Genomic DNA, 14,503 nt, shown 5'->3' on the forward strand with positions numbered 1-14,503 from the left:
AAAACTCCACTTCTCACCAATCACACATTAACAGTTCCCATCAGATCACACACCTAGCCAGGCGATTTTGTTTTGGCCAAAAGATTTTTTTAATCTGCCACGATGACAAGGTAGATTCTTTTGGCCGGGCCCTACTCTACTCTAACTTATTAAACATTTGTTAAAATGTGCAATACAATTTAGGTATATTTTTATTTATTTTTCAATTTTTCAAATGACCAATAATACCACATACAAGGGACAAATACCACAACACCATGACCAGACACGACATTATCACCACATAGTGACCTATAATACTATCTACAAGGAATAAATACTGCCACACCATGTGCAGACCACATATTACCACCACAGTGACTGAACAATATCGCATACAAGGGACAAATACCACCGCAGCATGTACAGACCACATATTACCACCACATGGTGACCAACTACATACAAGGAACAAATACCAACATTCATTATAGTTACATGCCCCTTCTGCCTCAATTCATTGTCATGTCTTCTCTCTCTCCCACCCTCTATTCATTATCAACTGCTCTTCCCCACCCTCAAAATTCATTATTTGCTCTCCCTACCTTCAATACACCATTGGCTCTCCCCACCCCCACCTTGAATTCAATTGCCGTCCCTCGCACTCACTTGATGTGCAGTCCACATCACCCCCACATCATCATTTGCAGTCCCCATCATCATTTGCAGTCCCCATCACCCCCACATCATTATTTGAAGACCCCATCACCCCCATATCATCATTTGAAGTCCCCATCACCCCTGCATCATCATTTGCAGTCCACATCACCCCCACATCATCATTTGCAGTCCCCACCACCCCCACTTCATCATCTGCAGCCCCCTATCATTTCATCATGCACAGTGCCCCCTCAAACACACTTCATCATCTGCAGCCCCCTATCATTTCATCATGCGTAGTGCCTCCTCAAACACACTTCATCATCTGCAGCCCCCTATCCTTTCATCATGTGCAGTGCCCCCTCAAACACACTTCATCATCTGCAGCCCCCTATCATTTCATCATCTGCAGCCCCCTATCATTTCATCATCTGCAGCCCCCTATCATTTCATCATCTGCTGCCCCCTATCATTTCATCTGCAGCCCCCTATCATTTCATCATCTGCAGCCCCCTATCATTTCATCATCTGCAGCCCCCTATCATTTCATCATGCGCAGTGCCCCCTATCATTTCATCATGCGCAGTGCCCCCTCAAACACACTTCATCATCTGCAGCCCCCTATCATTTCAACATGTGCAGTGCCCCCTCAAACACACTTCATCATCTGCAGCCCCCTATCATTTCATCATATGCAGTGCCCCCTCAAAAAACACTTCATCATCTGCAGCCCCCTATCATTTCATCATGTGCAGTGCGCCCTCAAACACAATTCATCATCTGCAGCCCCCTATCATTTCATCATGCGCAGTGCCCCCTCAAACACACTTCATCTGCAGCCCCCTATAATTTCATCATGCGCAGTGCCCCCTCAAACACACTTCATCTGCAGCCCCCTATCATTTCATCATCTGCAGCCCCCTATTATTTCATCATCTGCAGCCCCCTATCATTTCATCATGCGCAGTGCCCCCTCAAACACACTTCATCATCTGCAGCCCCCTATCATTTCATCTGCAGCCCCCTATTATTTCATCATCTGCAGCCCCCTATCATTTCATCATGCGCAGTGCCCCCTCAAACACACTTCATCATCTGCAGCCCCCTATCATTTCATCATCTGCAGCCCCCTATCATTTCATCATCTGCAGCCCCCTATCATTTCATCATGCGCAGTGCCCCCTCAAACACACTTCATCATCTGCAGCCCCCTATCATTTCATCATGTGCAGTGCCCCCTCAAACACACTTCATCATCTGCAGCCCCCTATCATTTCATCATGTGCAGTGCCCCCTCAAACACACTTCATCATCTGCAGCCCCCTATCATTTCATCATCTGCAGCCCCCTATAATTTCATCATGTGCAGTACCCCCTCAAACACACTTCATCATCTGCAGCCCCCTATCATTTCATCATGTGCAGTGCCCCCTCAAACACACTTCATCATCTGCAGCCCCCTATCATTTCATCATGTGCAGTGCCCCTCAAACACACTTCATCATCTGCAGCCCCCTATCATTTCATCATGTGCAGTGCCCCTCAAACACACTTCATCATCTGCAGCCCCCTATCATTTCATCATCTGCAGTCTCACTCTCCCCCACCTCACCCATTTAAAAAAAAAATGTTTTTTATTCTTACCTCAGTCGTTCCGGGGCGTCTAGTATTTCCAGCAGTGAAGCAGCAGCTAGAATGTATGGGCTGCTGAGAGGACCTGACAGGAGCCCCTACGTTCTAGCACATTCACTAATGAGACGGCTAGAATGTATGGGCTGTAGTCAGGACCTGCAGGGAGCCCATACATTCTAGCTGCAGCCGAGCAGGAGCTGCGCAGCCGACTAGGTTAGATGGCCGTGCACAGCTCCAAAACGGCTCCCGGGCGCCAGCGCCGACGTGTGCACCGCAGTGCACAGTATTTTAGTGCAGGATGGGGCTCGATCAGTGGAAGCACAACAGTGGGGCCCCGGATCTGCGGGCCCTCTGTGTACTACTGCTGACCGGGCCCCATACAGCAGTAACGGCTGTAATGCCCTGATGGCGGCCCTGGTGAAGTGCAGCGAATTCACTTAAGTAGCGGGCACACGTAATCGCCTGGCTTCAACAGGAAGATAGTGGTGGCGACTACTGTACCCGCTATTGAAAAGAAATGAATATTCACTGCGAGTTCAGTGAATATAAATTTCTCTTTAGCAATGGGTACATGTGATTGCCCCGCTGCTGCAGGCATCGGAACAATACGCTGCGAAGGAGCGCAGGGACGGTAAGTAGGATGGTTTATTTTTTTTTTTTACATTTATTTACTGGGAGCAATGCATACCAGTATAGGAATGAGGGGGCCATGCATACCAGTAAAGGAATGAGGAGGCCGTGCATACCAGTATAGGAATGAGGGGGCCATGCATACCAGGATGGGGATGAGGAGGCCATACATACCAGGATAGGGATGAGGAATCACACATACAGTGGGGCAAAAAAGTATTTAGTCAGTCAGCAATAGTGCAAGTTCCACCACTTAAAAAGATGAGAGGCGTCTGTAATTTACATCATAGGTAGACCTCAACTATGGGAGACAAACTGAGAAACAAAAATCCAGAAAATCACAGTCTGTTTTTTTAACATTTTATTTGCATATTATGGTGGAAAATAAGTATTTGGTCAGAAACAAACAATCAAGATTTCTGGCTCTCACAGACCTGTAACTTCTTCTTTAAGAGTCTCCTCTTTCCTCCACTCATTACCTGTAGTAATGGCACCTGTTTAAACTTGTTATCAGTATAAAAAGACACCTGTGCACACCCTCAAACAGTCTGACTCCAAACTCCACTATGGTGAAGACCAAAAAGCTGTCAAAGGACACCAGAATCAAAATTGTAGCCCTGCACCAGGCTGGGAAGACTGAATCTGCAATAGCCAACCAGCTCGGAGTGAAGAAATCAACAGTGGGAGCAATAATTAGAAAATGGAAGACATACAAGACCACTGATAATCTCCCTCGATCTGGGGCTCCACGCAAAATCCCACCCCGTGGGGTCAGAATGATCACAAGAACGGTTAGCAAAAATCCCAGAACCACGCGGGGGGACCTAGTGAATGAACTGCAGAGAGCTGGGACCAATGTAACAAGGCCTACCATAAGTAACACACTACGCCACCATGGACTCAGATCCTGCAGTGCCAGACGTGTCCCACTGCTTACGTCAGTACATGTCTGGGCCCGTCTGAAGTTTGCTAGAGAGCATTTGGATGATCCAGAGGAGTTTTGGGAGAATGTCCTATGGTCTGATGAAACCAAACTGGAACTGTTTGGTAGAAACACAACTTGTCGTGTTTGGAGGAAAAAGAATACCGAGTTGCATCCATCAAACACCATACCTACTGTAAAGCATGGTGGTGGAAACATCATGCTTTGGGGCTGTTTCTCTGCAAAGGGGCCAGGACGACTGATCCGGGAACATGAAAGAATGAATGGGGCCATGTATTGTGAGATTTTGAGTGCAAACCTCCTTCCATCAGCAAGGGCATTGAAGATGAAACGTGGCTGGGTCTTTCAACATGACAATGATCCAAAGCACACCACCAGGGCAACGAAGGAGTGGCTTCGTAAGAAGCATTTCAAGGTCCTGGAGTGGCCTAGCCAGTCTCCAGATCACAACCCTATAGAAAACCTTTGGAGGGAGTTGAAAGTCCGTGTTGCCAAGCGAAAAGCCAAAAACATCACTGCTCTAGAGGAGATCTGCATGGAGGAATGGGCCAACATACCAACAACAGTGTGTGGCAACCTTGTGAAGACTTACAGAAAACGTTTGACCTCTGTCATTTTCCAATAAAGGATATATTACAAAGTAATGAGATGAAATTTTGTTTCTGACCAAATACTTATTTTCCACCATAATATGCAAATAAAATGTTAAAAAAACAGACAATGTGATTTTCTGGATTTTTTTTTCTCAGTTTGTCTCCCATAGTTGAGGTCTACCTATGATGTAAATTACAGACGCCTCTCATCTTTTTAAGTGGTGGAACTTGCACTATTGCTGACTGACTAAATATTTTTTTGCCCCACTGTACCAGGATGGGATGAGGGGACAATGCACACCAGGCTTCTACTTGAATCAATAAGTTTTCCCATTTTTTTTGTGGTAAAATTGGGTGCCCTGGCTTATACTCAGGTCAGCTTATACTTAAGCATATACAGTAATTTATTTCTTTGTTATCCATAAATTCATTAAAATAAATTTAAAAAATCAGTTTGAAAATAGTGACGCTTGCGCAGTAGCAACTATCGGCGATCTGATAGATACTACTGCACAGATGGCGTCATCTTAGCGGACACCATTTTCTTTTTTTCTCTAGCAAGATGGTGCCGCCTGCACAGTAGCAGCTATCGGATTGCCTATAGCTGCTACTGCTCATGCGTGGCGTGTGATCATGCTGCAGCGGAGGCACCAGACTGGATAAGGGGATTTTTTTCCAAGATAAATATACAATTGAAACCAGAAGTTTACATACACTATATAAAAAGACACATATGCATTTTTTCCTCAATATCTGACATGAAATCAGAATAAACCTATCCCGTTTTAGGTCAATTAGGATTACCATAATTATTAACTTTTTTCCAAATGCTCGAATAAAGAGAGACCGAGAATGTTTGTCATTTTTATTACTTGCTGCAAAGTCAAGTTTTCATACATTTCATTAGTATTTGGTACATTGCCCTTAAACTGAATGACTTTGGTCAAACGTATGGGATATCCTTCCACAAGCTTCTCACAATAGTTGGTTGGGCACGTTTTTGCTGACAAAACTGGTGTAACTGATCCAGGTTTGTAGGTCGCCTTGCTCACACCTGCCTTTTCAGTTTTGCTCATACATTTTCAATAGGATTGAGATCAGGGCTTTGTGATGGCTAGGCTTGAGCGAAACGGATCGGACAAATTCAAAAGTCGCCCCTAGTGTGGGATCGGCCATGCAGTGATGACATAGGTCTTAGGGGGCGTGGACGCCTATCGCCATCTTGTCGCTTGTGCGCTGTAGCGATTTGCAATGTGTAACACCAGCTTTTCTGTTCAGGGACAGAGGAGAGAGAGAAAAAAAAAAAAAGTTATATTCCCCATTGACTTTGCATTGGGTTTCATGTTTCGGTCGATCCCCGACTTTTCGCCATATAATCGGCCGATTTCACTCAACTCGACTTTTGAGATAGTCGGGTTTCGCGAAACCCGACTCGACCCTAAAAAAGTAAAAGTCGCTCAACCCTAGTGATGGCCACTCGAAGACATTGACTTTGTTATCCTTAAGCCATATTGTTACCATTTTGGCAGTATGCTTCAGGTCATTGTCCATTTGGAAGACCATTTCCTCCCTTATCTAATGATAACACCTATTTTGTGAAGTGCGCCAGTCCCTCCTGTAGCAAAACAATGCCACAACATGCTGCTGCCACCCCCGTGTTTCACAGTTGGGATGGTGTTCTTAGGCTTCCAAACGTCTCCCTTTTTCCTCCAAACATAATGATGGTCATTATGCCCAAAAAAGTTTAATTTTAGCTTCATCAGATCACAGGACATGGCTCCAAAAATTAAGATATTTGTTCCTGTGTGGATTTGCAAACATTAATCTGTCTTTATCTTTCTTTTGGAGTAATGGCTTCTTCATGTTTGTGGCCTTCCAGCCCATCTTTAAACAGTACTCGATTCACTGTGGATATTGACACCATTTTACCAGCTTCCACCAGCATCTTCACAAAGTCTTTTGCTTTTCTCCTCGTATTAACATGCACATGTTGTACCAAAGCACGTTCATCTCTGGGACACATAACCAATCTCCTTGCTGAGTGGAATGATGGCTGGATATTCCCACCTTGTTTGTACTTGCGTATAATTGTTTCTTTGGATGAACGAGGCACCTTCAGGTATCTTGAATTTGTGCCTAAAGATGAACCAGACTTGTGCAAGTCCACAATTCTCTTCCTGATATCTTGGCTGATTTCTTGAGACTTTCCCATGGTGTTACACAAAGAAGCAGTGTGTTTTAGCTGTTCATTAAAATACATCCACAGGTGTTGCCAAAAAACATCAGAAGCTTATTATAGAATAGTAATCTTAGTGTATGTAAACATTTAATTTTGCAGTTAGTAATAAAAAATGCCTTAAATCATTATCTCTCATTATTTTGACATTTGGCAAATATTAATAATTATGGTAATCCTATTTGACTTAAAACGTGAAAGGTTTATTCTGATTTCATGTGAAATGTTAAGAAAAACATGCATCTGTGTCTTTTTTATACAGTGTATGTAAACTTCTAGTTTCAACTGTATAATAATCATTATGTAAACTAGGAGGCAGATCACTGAGGGATCAGTGACCTGTCAGAAGCCATACTGGTGAATACCTAATCAGGTCACCACATGAAGACTCACCCTCTCCCCCCAGACAGCCCGGGATCATGGGCATATCATTAACCCCTTAGCGACCGCCGATACGCCTTTTAACGGCGGCCGCTAAGGGTACTTAAACCACAGCGCCGTTAATTAACGGCGCTGTGGAAAAAGTCCATAGCGCCCCCCAGAGGCCGATTTTCTCCGGGGTCTCGGCTGCCGAGGGTAGCCGAGACCCCAGAGAACATGATTCGGGGGGTTTTTAACCCACCCCGCATTTGCGATCGCCGGTAATTAACCGTTTACCGGCGATCGCAAAAAAAAAAAAAAAGCGATCTTTTTAATTTCTCTGTCCTCCGATGTGATCGCACATTGGAGGACAGAGAAAAGGGGTCTCAGGTGGCCCCCCAATACTCACCTAGCTCCCCCGATGCTCCTCGTGTCTCCCGGTGGGCGCCGCCATCTTCAAAATGGCGGGCGCATGCGCAGTGCGCCCGCCGGTCGGCACCGGGAGAATCTTTGGGGTCCCGGCTGCCGGGGGTAGCCGAGACCCCAAAGAGCATGATCGGGGTCGGTATTACCGACCCCTGTTTTGCGATCGCCGGTAATTAACTGTTTACCGGCGACCGCAAAAAAAAAAAAAAAGTAAAGTGTAATTCTCTGTCCTCTGATGTGATCGCACATCAGAGGACAGAGAAATAGGGGGATTAGGGGACCCTAGCATACTCACCTAGGTCCCTGGATCCTCTTGCTGCTCCTCCTGGCCGCCGGCAGAAGAACATGGCGGACGCATGCCCAGTGCTCCCGCCATCTGTCTCCATCTGCCGGCCGGCAGGAGAACAGCAGTTGGGGCTAAAATTAGGGGTAGGGTTAGGGCTAGGGTTAGGGCTAGGGTTGGGGCTAAATTTAGGGTTAGGGTTGGGGCTAAATTTAGGGTTAGGCTTCTTTCACACTTACGTCGGTACGGGGCCGTCGCAATGCGTCGGCCCGACATACCGACGCACGTTGTGAAAATTGTGCACAACGTGGGCAGCAGCTGTAGTTTTTCAACGCATCCACTGCCCAATCTATGTCCTGGGGAGGAGGGGGCGGAGTTACGGCCATGCATGCGCGGTCAGAAATGGCGGATGCGACGTACAAAAAAACGTTTCATTGAACGTTCTTTTGTGCCGACGCTCCGCCAAAACACAACTGATCCAGTGCACGACGGACGCGACGTGTGGCCATCCGTCACGATCCGTCGGCAATACAAGTCTATGGGCAAAAAACGCATCCTGCGGGCACATTTGCAGGATCCGTTTCTTGTCCAAAACGACGGATTGCGACGGAATGCCAAACGACGCAAGTGTGAAAGTAGCCTTAGGGTTAGGGTTGGGGCTAAAGTTAGGGCTAGGGTTGGGGCTAAAGTTAGGGTTAGAGCTGGGATTAGGGTTAGGGTTTGGATTAGGGTTAGGGTTGGCATTAGGGTTACGCTTGGGATTAGGGTTAGGTTTGGGATTAGGGTTGAGATTAGGATTAGGGGTGTGTTGGAATTAGGGTTTTGATTAGGGTTATGGTTAGGGTTGACATTAGGGTTGTTTTGGGGTAAGGGTTGTGATTATGGTTAGGGTTAGTGATTAGGATTATGGATCAGGTTGGGATTATGGGTTAGGGGTGTGTTGGGGTTAGGGTTGGAGCTAGAATTGGGGGGTTTCCACTGTTTAGGTACATCAGGGGGTCTCCAAACACGACAGCCAATTTTGCGCTCAAAAAGTCAAATGGTGCTCCCTCCCTTCTGAGCTCTGCCGTGCGCCCAAACAGTGGGTTACCCCCACATATGGGGCATCAGCGTACTCGGGATAAATTGGACAACAATTTCTGGGGTCCAATTTCTCTTGTTACCCTTGTGAAAATAAAAACTTGGGGGCTACAAAATCTTTTTTGTGAAAAAAAAAATATTTTTTATTTTCACGACTCTGCATTCTAAACTTCTGTGAAGCACTTGGGCATTCAAAGTTCTCACCACACATCTAGATAAGTTCCTTGGGGGGTCTAGTTTCCAAAATGGGGTCACTTGTGGGGGGTTACTACAGTTTAGGTACATCAGGGGCTCTGCAATCGCAACATAATGCCCACAGACCATTCTATCAAAGTCTGCATTCCAAAAAGGCGCTCCTTCCCTTCCGAGCTCTGCCGTGCGCCCAAACAGTGGTTTACCCCCACATATGGCGCATCAGCGTACTCGGGATAAATTGGACAACAACTATTGCAGTCCAATTTCTCCTGTTACCCTTGTGAAAATAAAAACTTGGGGGCTACAATATCTTTTTTGTGGAAAAAAAAATATTTTTTATTTTCACGACTCTGCATTCTAAACTTCTGTGAAGCACTTGGGCATTCAAAGTTCTCACCACACATCTAGATAAGTTCCTTGGGGGGTCTAGTTTCCAAAATGGGGTCACTTGTGGGGGGTTACTACAGTTTAGGTACATCAGGGGCTCTGCAATCGCAACATAATGCCCACAGACCATTCTATCAAAGTCTGCATTCCAAAAAGGCGCTCCTTCCCTTCCGAGCTCTGCCGTGCGCCCAAACAGTGGTTTACCCCCACATATGGCGCATCAGCGTACTCGGGATAAATTGGACAACAACTATTGCAGTCCAATTTCTCCTGTTACCCTTGTGAAAATAAAAACTTGGGGGCTACAATATCTTTTTTGTGGAAAAAAATATTTTTTATTTTCACGACTCTGCATTCTAAACTTCTGTGAAGCACTTGGGCATTCAAAGTTCTCACCACACATCTAGATAAGTTCCTTGGGGGGTCTAGTTTCCAAAATGGGGTCACTTGTGGGGGATTTCTACTGTTTAGGCACATCAGGGGCTCTCCAAACGCGACATGGCGTCCGATCTCAATTCCAGCCAATTCTACATTGAAAAAGTAAAACGGCACTCCTTCTCTTCCAAGCTCTGCGGTGCGCCCTAACAGTTGTTTACCCCCACATATTGGGTATCAGCGTACTCAGGAGAAATTGCACAACAACTTTTGTGGTCTAATTTCTCCTGTTACCCTTGTGAAAATAAAAATTTGTGGGCAAAAAGATCATTTTTGTAGAAAAAATGCAATTTTTTTTTTTTCACGGCTCTACGTTATAAACTTCTGTGAAGCACATGGGGGTTCAAAGTGCTCACCACACATCTAGATATGTTCCTTAAGGGGTCTAGTTTCCAAAATGGGGTCACTTGTGGGGGGTTTCCACTGTTTAGGCACATCAGGGGCTCTCCAAACGCGACATGGCGTCCAATCTCAATTCCAGCCAATTCAACATTGAAAAAGTAAAACGGCGCTCCTTCACTTCTAAGTTCTGTGGTGCACCCTAACAGTGGTTTACCCCCACATATGGGGTATTGGCGTATTCAGGAGAAATTGCATAACAAAATTTATGGTTACATTTCTGTTTTTACATTTGTGAAAATAAAAAAAATGGTTCTGAATTAAGATGTTTGCAAAAAAAAGTTAAATGTTCATTTTTTCCTTCCACATTGTTTCAGTTCCTGTGAAGCACGTAAAGGGTTAATAAACTTCTTGAATGTGGTTTTGAGAACCTTGAGGGGTGTAGTTTTTAGAATGGTGTCACACTTCATTATTTTCTATCATATAGACCCCTCAAAATGACTTCAAATGTGATGTGGTCCCTAAAAAAAAATGGTGTTGTAAAAATGAGAAATTGCTGGTCAACTTTTAACCCTTATAACTCCCTAACAAAAAAAAAAATTTGTTTCCAAAATTATGCTGATGTAAAGTAGACCTGTGGGAAATGTTATTTATTAACTATTTTTCGTGACATATCTCTCTGATTTAAGGGCATAAAAATACAAAGTTTGAAAATTGCAAAATTTTAAAAATTTTCGCCATATTTCCGTTTTTTTCATAAATAATCGCAAGTAATATCGAAGAAATGTTACCACTAACATGAAGTACAATATGTCACGAAAAAACAATCTCAGAATCAGCGGGATCCGTTGAAGCGTTCCAGAGTTATAACCTCATAAAGTGACAGTGGTCAGAATTGCAAAAATTGGCCTGGTCATTAAGTACCAAATTGGCTCTGTCACTAAGGGGTTAAAGGGAACCTGTCACCTTGTTTTTGCCACTATAAGATGTGACCACTGCCTTTTGGGCTTATCTACAGCACTAGATGGTGGCCCGATTCTAACGTATTCTATAATATGTAGGTAGTATATCGCACAGGCTACGTACTATATTGCACAGTGACGTAGTATATAACAGAGCTACGTAGTATATAACACAGCTATGTAGTGTATAACACAGCCACGTAGTATATAACATAGCCACGTAGTGTATTGCACAGCTGCGTAGTATATTGGTCAGCCACGTAGTATATAGCAGAGCCACGTAGTATATAGCAGAGCCACGTATATTGTAGAGCCACGTAGTATATTGCACAGGCATGTAGTGTATTGCACAACCCACGTAGTATATATCAGTCAGGTACTGTATTGCACAGCTAGGTAGTGTATAACAGAGCCCACGCAGTATGTAACACATCCCACGTAGAATATAGCAATGTGGGCACTATATGCGTGGTTAAAAAAGACTTAAAATAAAAAATAAACATATACTCACCTTCCGAAGGCGTCTTGAAGTCCTGGCCCTGTGTGCGGTGCACATGGCAGCTTCCGGTCCCAGGGTTGGTATGAGCGCAGGACCTGTGATGACATCGCGGTCACATGACAGTGACGTCATGGCAGGTCCTTTTCGCATAGCATCCTTAGCACCGGGACCTGCCGCTTGCACTGCCAAGGACAGCGCGCCACGTCGGAGGGTGATAATAACCTTTTTTATTATTATTTGTCACATTAGATCTTTTAACTATTGATGCTGCATACGCAGCATCAATAGTTAAATGTTGGTCACACAGGGTTAATAGCTGCGTAACGGAGTGCGTTAAACCGCTGCATAACGCGGTCTGTTAACGCTGCCATTAACCCTGTGTGAGGGCTGACTGGAGGGGAGTACGGAGCGGGCACTGACTGCGGGGAGGAAGGAGCGGCCATTTTGCCGCCGGACTGTGCACGTCGCTGATTGATCGTGGCAATGGTTGTGGGCGTTTTGCCACGACCAATCAGCGACCTGGATTTCCATGACAGACAGAGGCCACGACCAATGAATATCCGTGAAAGACAGAGAGACAGACAGATGGAAGTGACCCTTAGACAATTATATAGTAGACTAGATGGTGGCCCGATTCTAACGCATCGGGTATTCTAGAATATGCATGTCCACGAAGTATATTGCCCAGCCACGTAGTATATTGCCCAGCCACGTAGTATATTGCCCAGCCACGTAGTATATTGCCCAGCCACGTAGTATATTGCCCAGTCACGTAGTATATTGCATACGCAGCATCAATAGTAAAAGGTTGGTCACACAGGGTTAATAGCTGCGTAACCAGAGTGCGTTACACCGCGCTCTGGTAATGCTGGCATTAACCCTGTGTGAGGACTGACTGGAGGGTAGTATGGAGCGGGCACTGACTGACTGCGGGGAGGAATATCTGTGACAGAAAGACGGAAGTGACCCGTAGACAATTATATAGTAGATTCTGTAACGCTGTAAATAATCCCCCAGTCCGACCTGAAAGAGAAGAAAAACAAGTTTTTTTTTATACTCACCTGGGGGAGGGGGGGGGGGGGGAGTTCCGGTCCGATCTAATGGGTGTCACAGGTCTGGGTCCGGTGCCTCCCATCTTCATGCTATGTCGTCATCCTGCTTTCTTCATGGCCTCACTCCTGGTGTACTATCTGCCCTGCAAAGTACTGCAGTGTGCAGGCGCCAGGAAAGGTCACGGAGGCCCAGTGCCCTCACACTGCAGTACTTTGCTCTGCCCTCAACAGGCAGATCAGTATGCCTGTGCAGGAGCGCGGCACGAAGCAAGCAGGATGACGACATCGCATGAAGATGGACCTGACTGCCCCCGGGTGAGTATAATAAAACTTGTTTTTCTTATCTTTCAGGTCAGATTAGGGGCTTATCTACAGCATTACAGAATGCTGTATATAAGCCCGGAAAGCCCGTGGCCATATCTTATAGCGGCAAAACGAGGTGACAGGTTCCCTTTAGCTAAAATCTGAAAATAAAGATTAAACAACAACCACAAGACGGATTTAATCAACCAAGGTATCATTTTAGTCAGTATAACGTTGTCAAGCTGACAATGTAATGTAGGTTAGTGAGCACAATCCTGCTGACAGGTTCCCTTTAAGAATACAAGCTAATATCGGAAAATGTGTACTGTATCTTTATAAGGGAAATCTGCTTCTTTCTTATGAGCCCACCTCACCATTCACTTTGTAAAACAGCTCAAATTAATTTTTTATCAAAACAAGATGGGCGGCCAGTACAGCAAGATATCAAGAGAAGGGGATAGTGAGAAGCAGAGATTCACAGATCATGCTGCAGCTTTTTAATGTTTTTAGGTTATCCCAGTGATTTATTCACGGGTACACTGCTCAGTTCTGCTGTATAATGTTTTCTATGTGAAAATGCAGGTATGCTTTAATAAATACTTTTCCTCTTTAATGCTATATTTGATATATTCATATTATGCAGTAAAAAATCATTTTGAGTGTATATTATTTACAGCAGACAACCTGACTCTCATTTAGTCCTGGGGAGCAAGAAAATCAAAACTCCACGAGGGAGAATGACATCCAATTCCTAATGTAATATGTCAACTTACTACTTTTGGTGATTTCAAGTGTTTGTATATAATAAAAAAAATGACATGTAAACTTTTGAATTTTCATTTGTTCATATTCAAATTCCTAATGGGTATGGGCAAAGCACCAAAGCTTGCCACAAATTGATTTTCATAAGCCCTAAAATTTTAGTACATAATATCTACTGTTGTATTTTTTAATGTGTTCCCAATAGAATTTCAACATTACTCATTTCTTTTTTTTTTTCTTGGTATAGTCTTGACAAAGCTCTCCATTCTGCTGGCATTGACACTGGATTTGTTCTCTTCGGAACAAACATAACAAACCCACTGAATATTATTCTTCCAATTCTTCAAAGGGTTAGTAGCATGTCCTTCAAGTTTATCATTGCCATTTTGTTTCCCATAAAAGAAATAAACCATGAAATTATATTGCCGCTTAGTTGCTTTAATTTTCATTCTGTAAATCAATAGTACACATGAAAATAAGAAACTTTATAATATCTTATCACAGAAATCTGCTTCTTACTCTACTTACTCTTAGGCTGTGTGCACACGTTGCTGATAAAAACGCTATAAAACCGCAAAAAAAAAAGCATACATTATACATCCCATCATTTTTAATGAATTCTGCAATTTTTGTGCACATGATGCATTTTTTTCTGCGAAAAAAATGCATCGCGGTAAAAAATGCAGCATGTTCATTAATTTTGCAGATTTTTCATGGATTTCCCACTATATAATGCATTGGGAAATG

At 44.2% G+C, this 14,503-nt stretch overlaps 1 protein-coding gene across 1 annotated transcript in view; it reads left to right on the forward strand.

Annotated features, from left to right (window-relative positions):
- Nucleotides 1-14,503, forward strand: part of LMBRD1 (LMBR1 domain containing 1) — a 354,508-nt gene that overhangs the window by 241,081 nt on the left and 98,924 nt on the right. Inside the window, exon 11 of the mRNA XM_069726658.1 lies at nucleotides 14,004-14,106. Within this exon, the coding sequence (XP_069582759.1) occupies nucleotides 14,004-14,106 (103 nt within the window). The remainder of the gene's footprint in view (nucleotides 1-14,003; nucleotides 14,107-14,503) is intronic.

The sequence above is a fragment of the Ranitomeya imitator genome, chromosome 5, assembly GCF_032444005.1.
Source record: "Ranitomeya imitator isolate aRanImi1 chromosome 5, aRanImi1.pri, whole genome shotgun sequence".
NCBI classification, from domain to species: domain Eukaryota; kingdom Metazoa; phylum Chordata; class Amphibia; order Anura; family Dendrobatidae; genus Ranitomeya; species Ranitomeya imitator.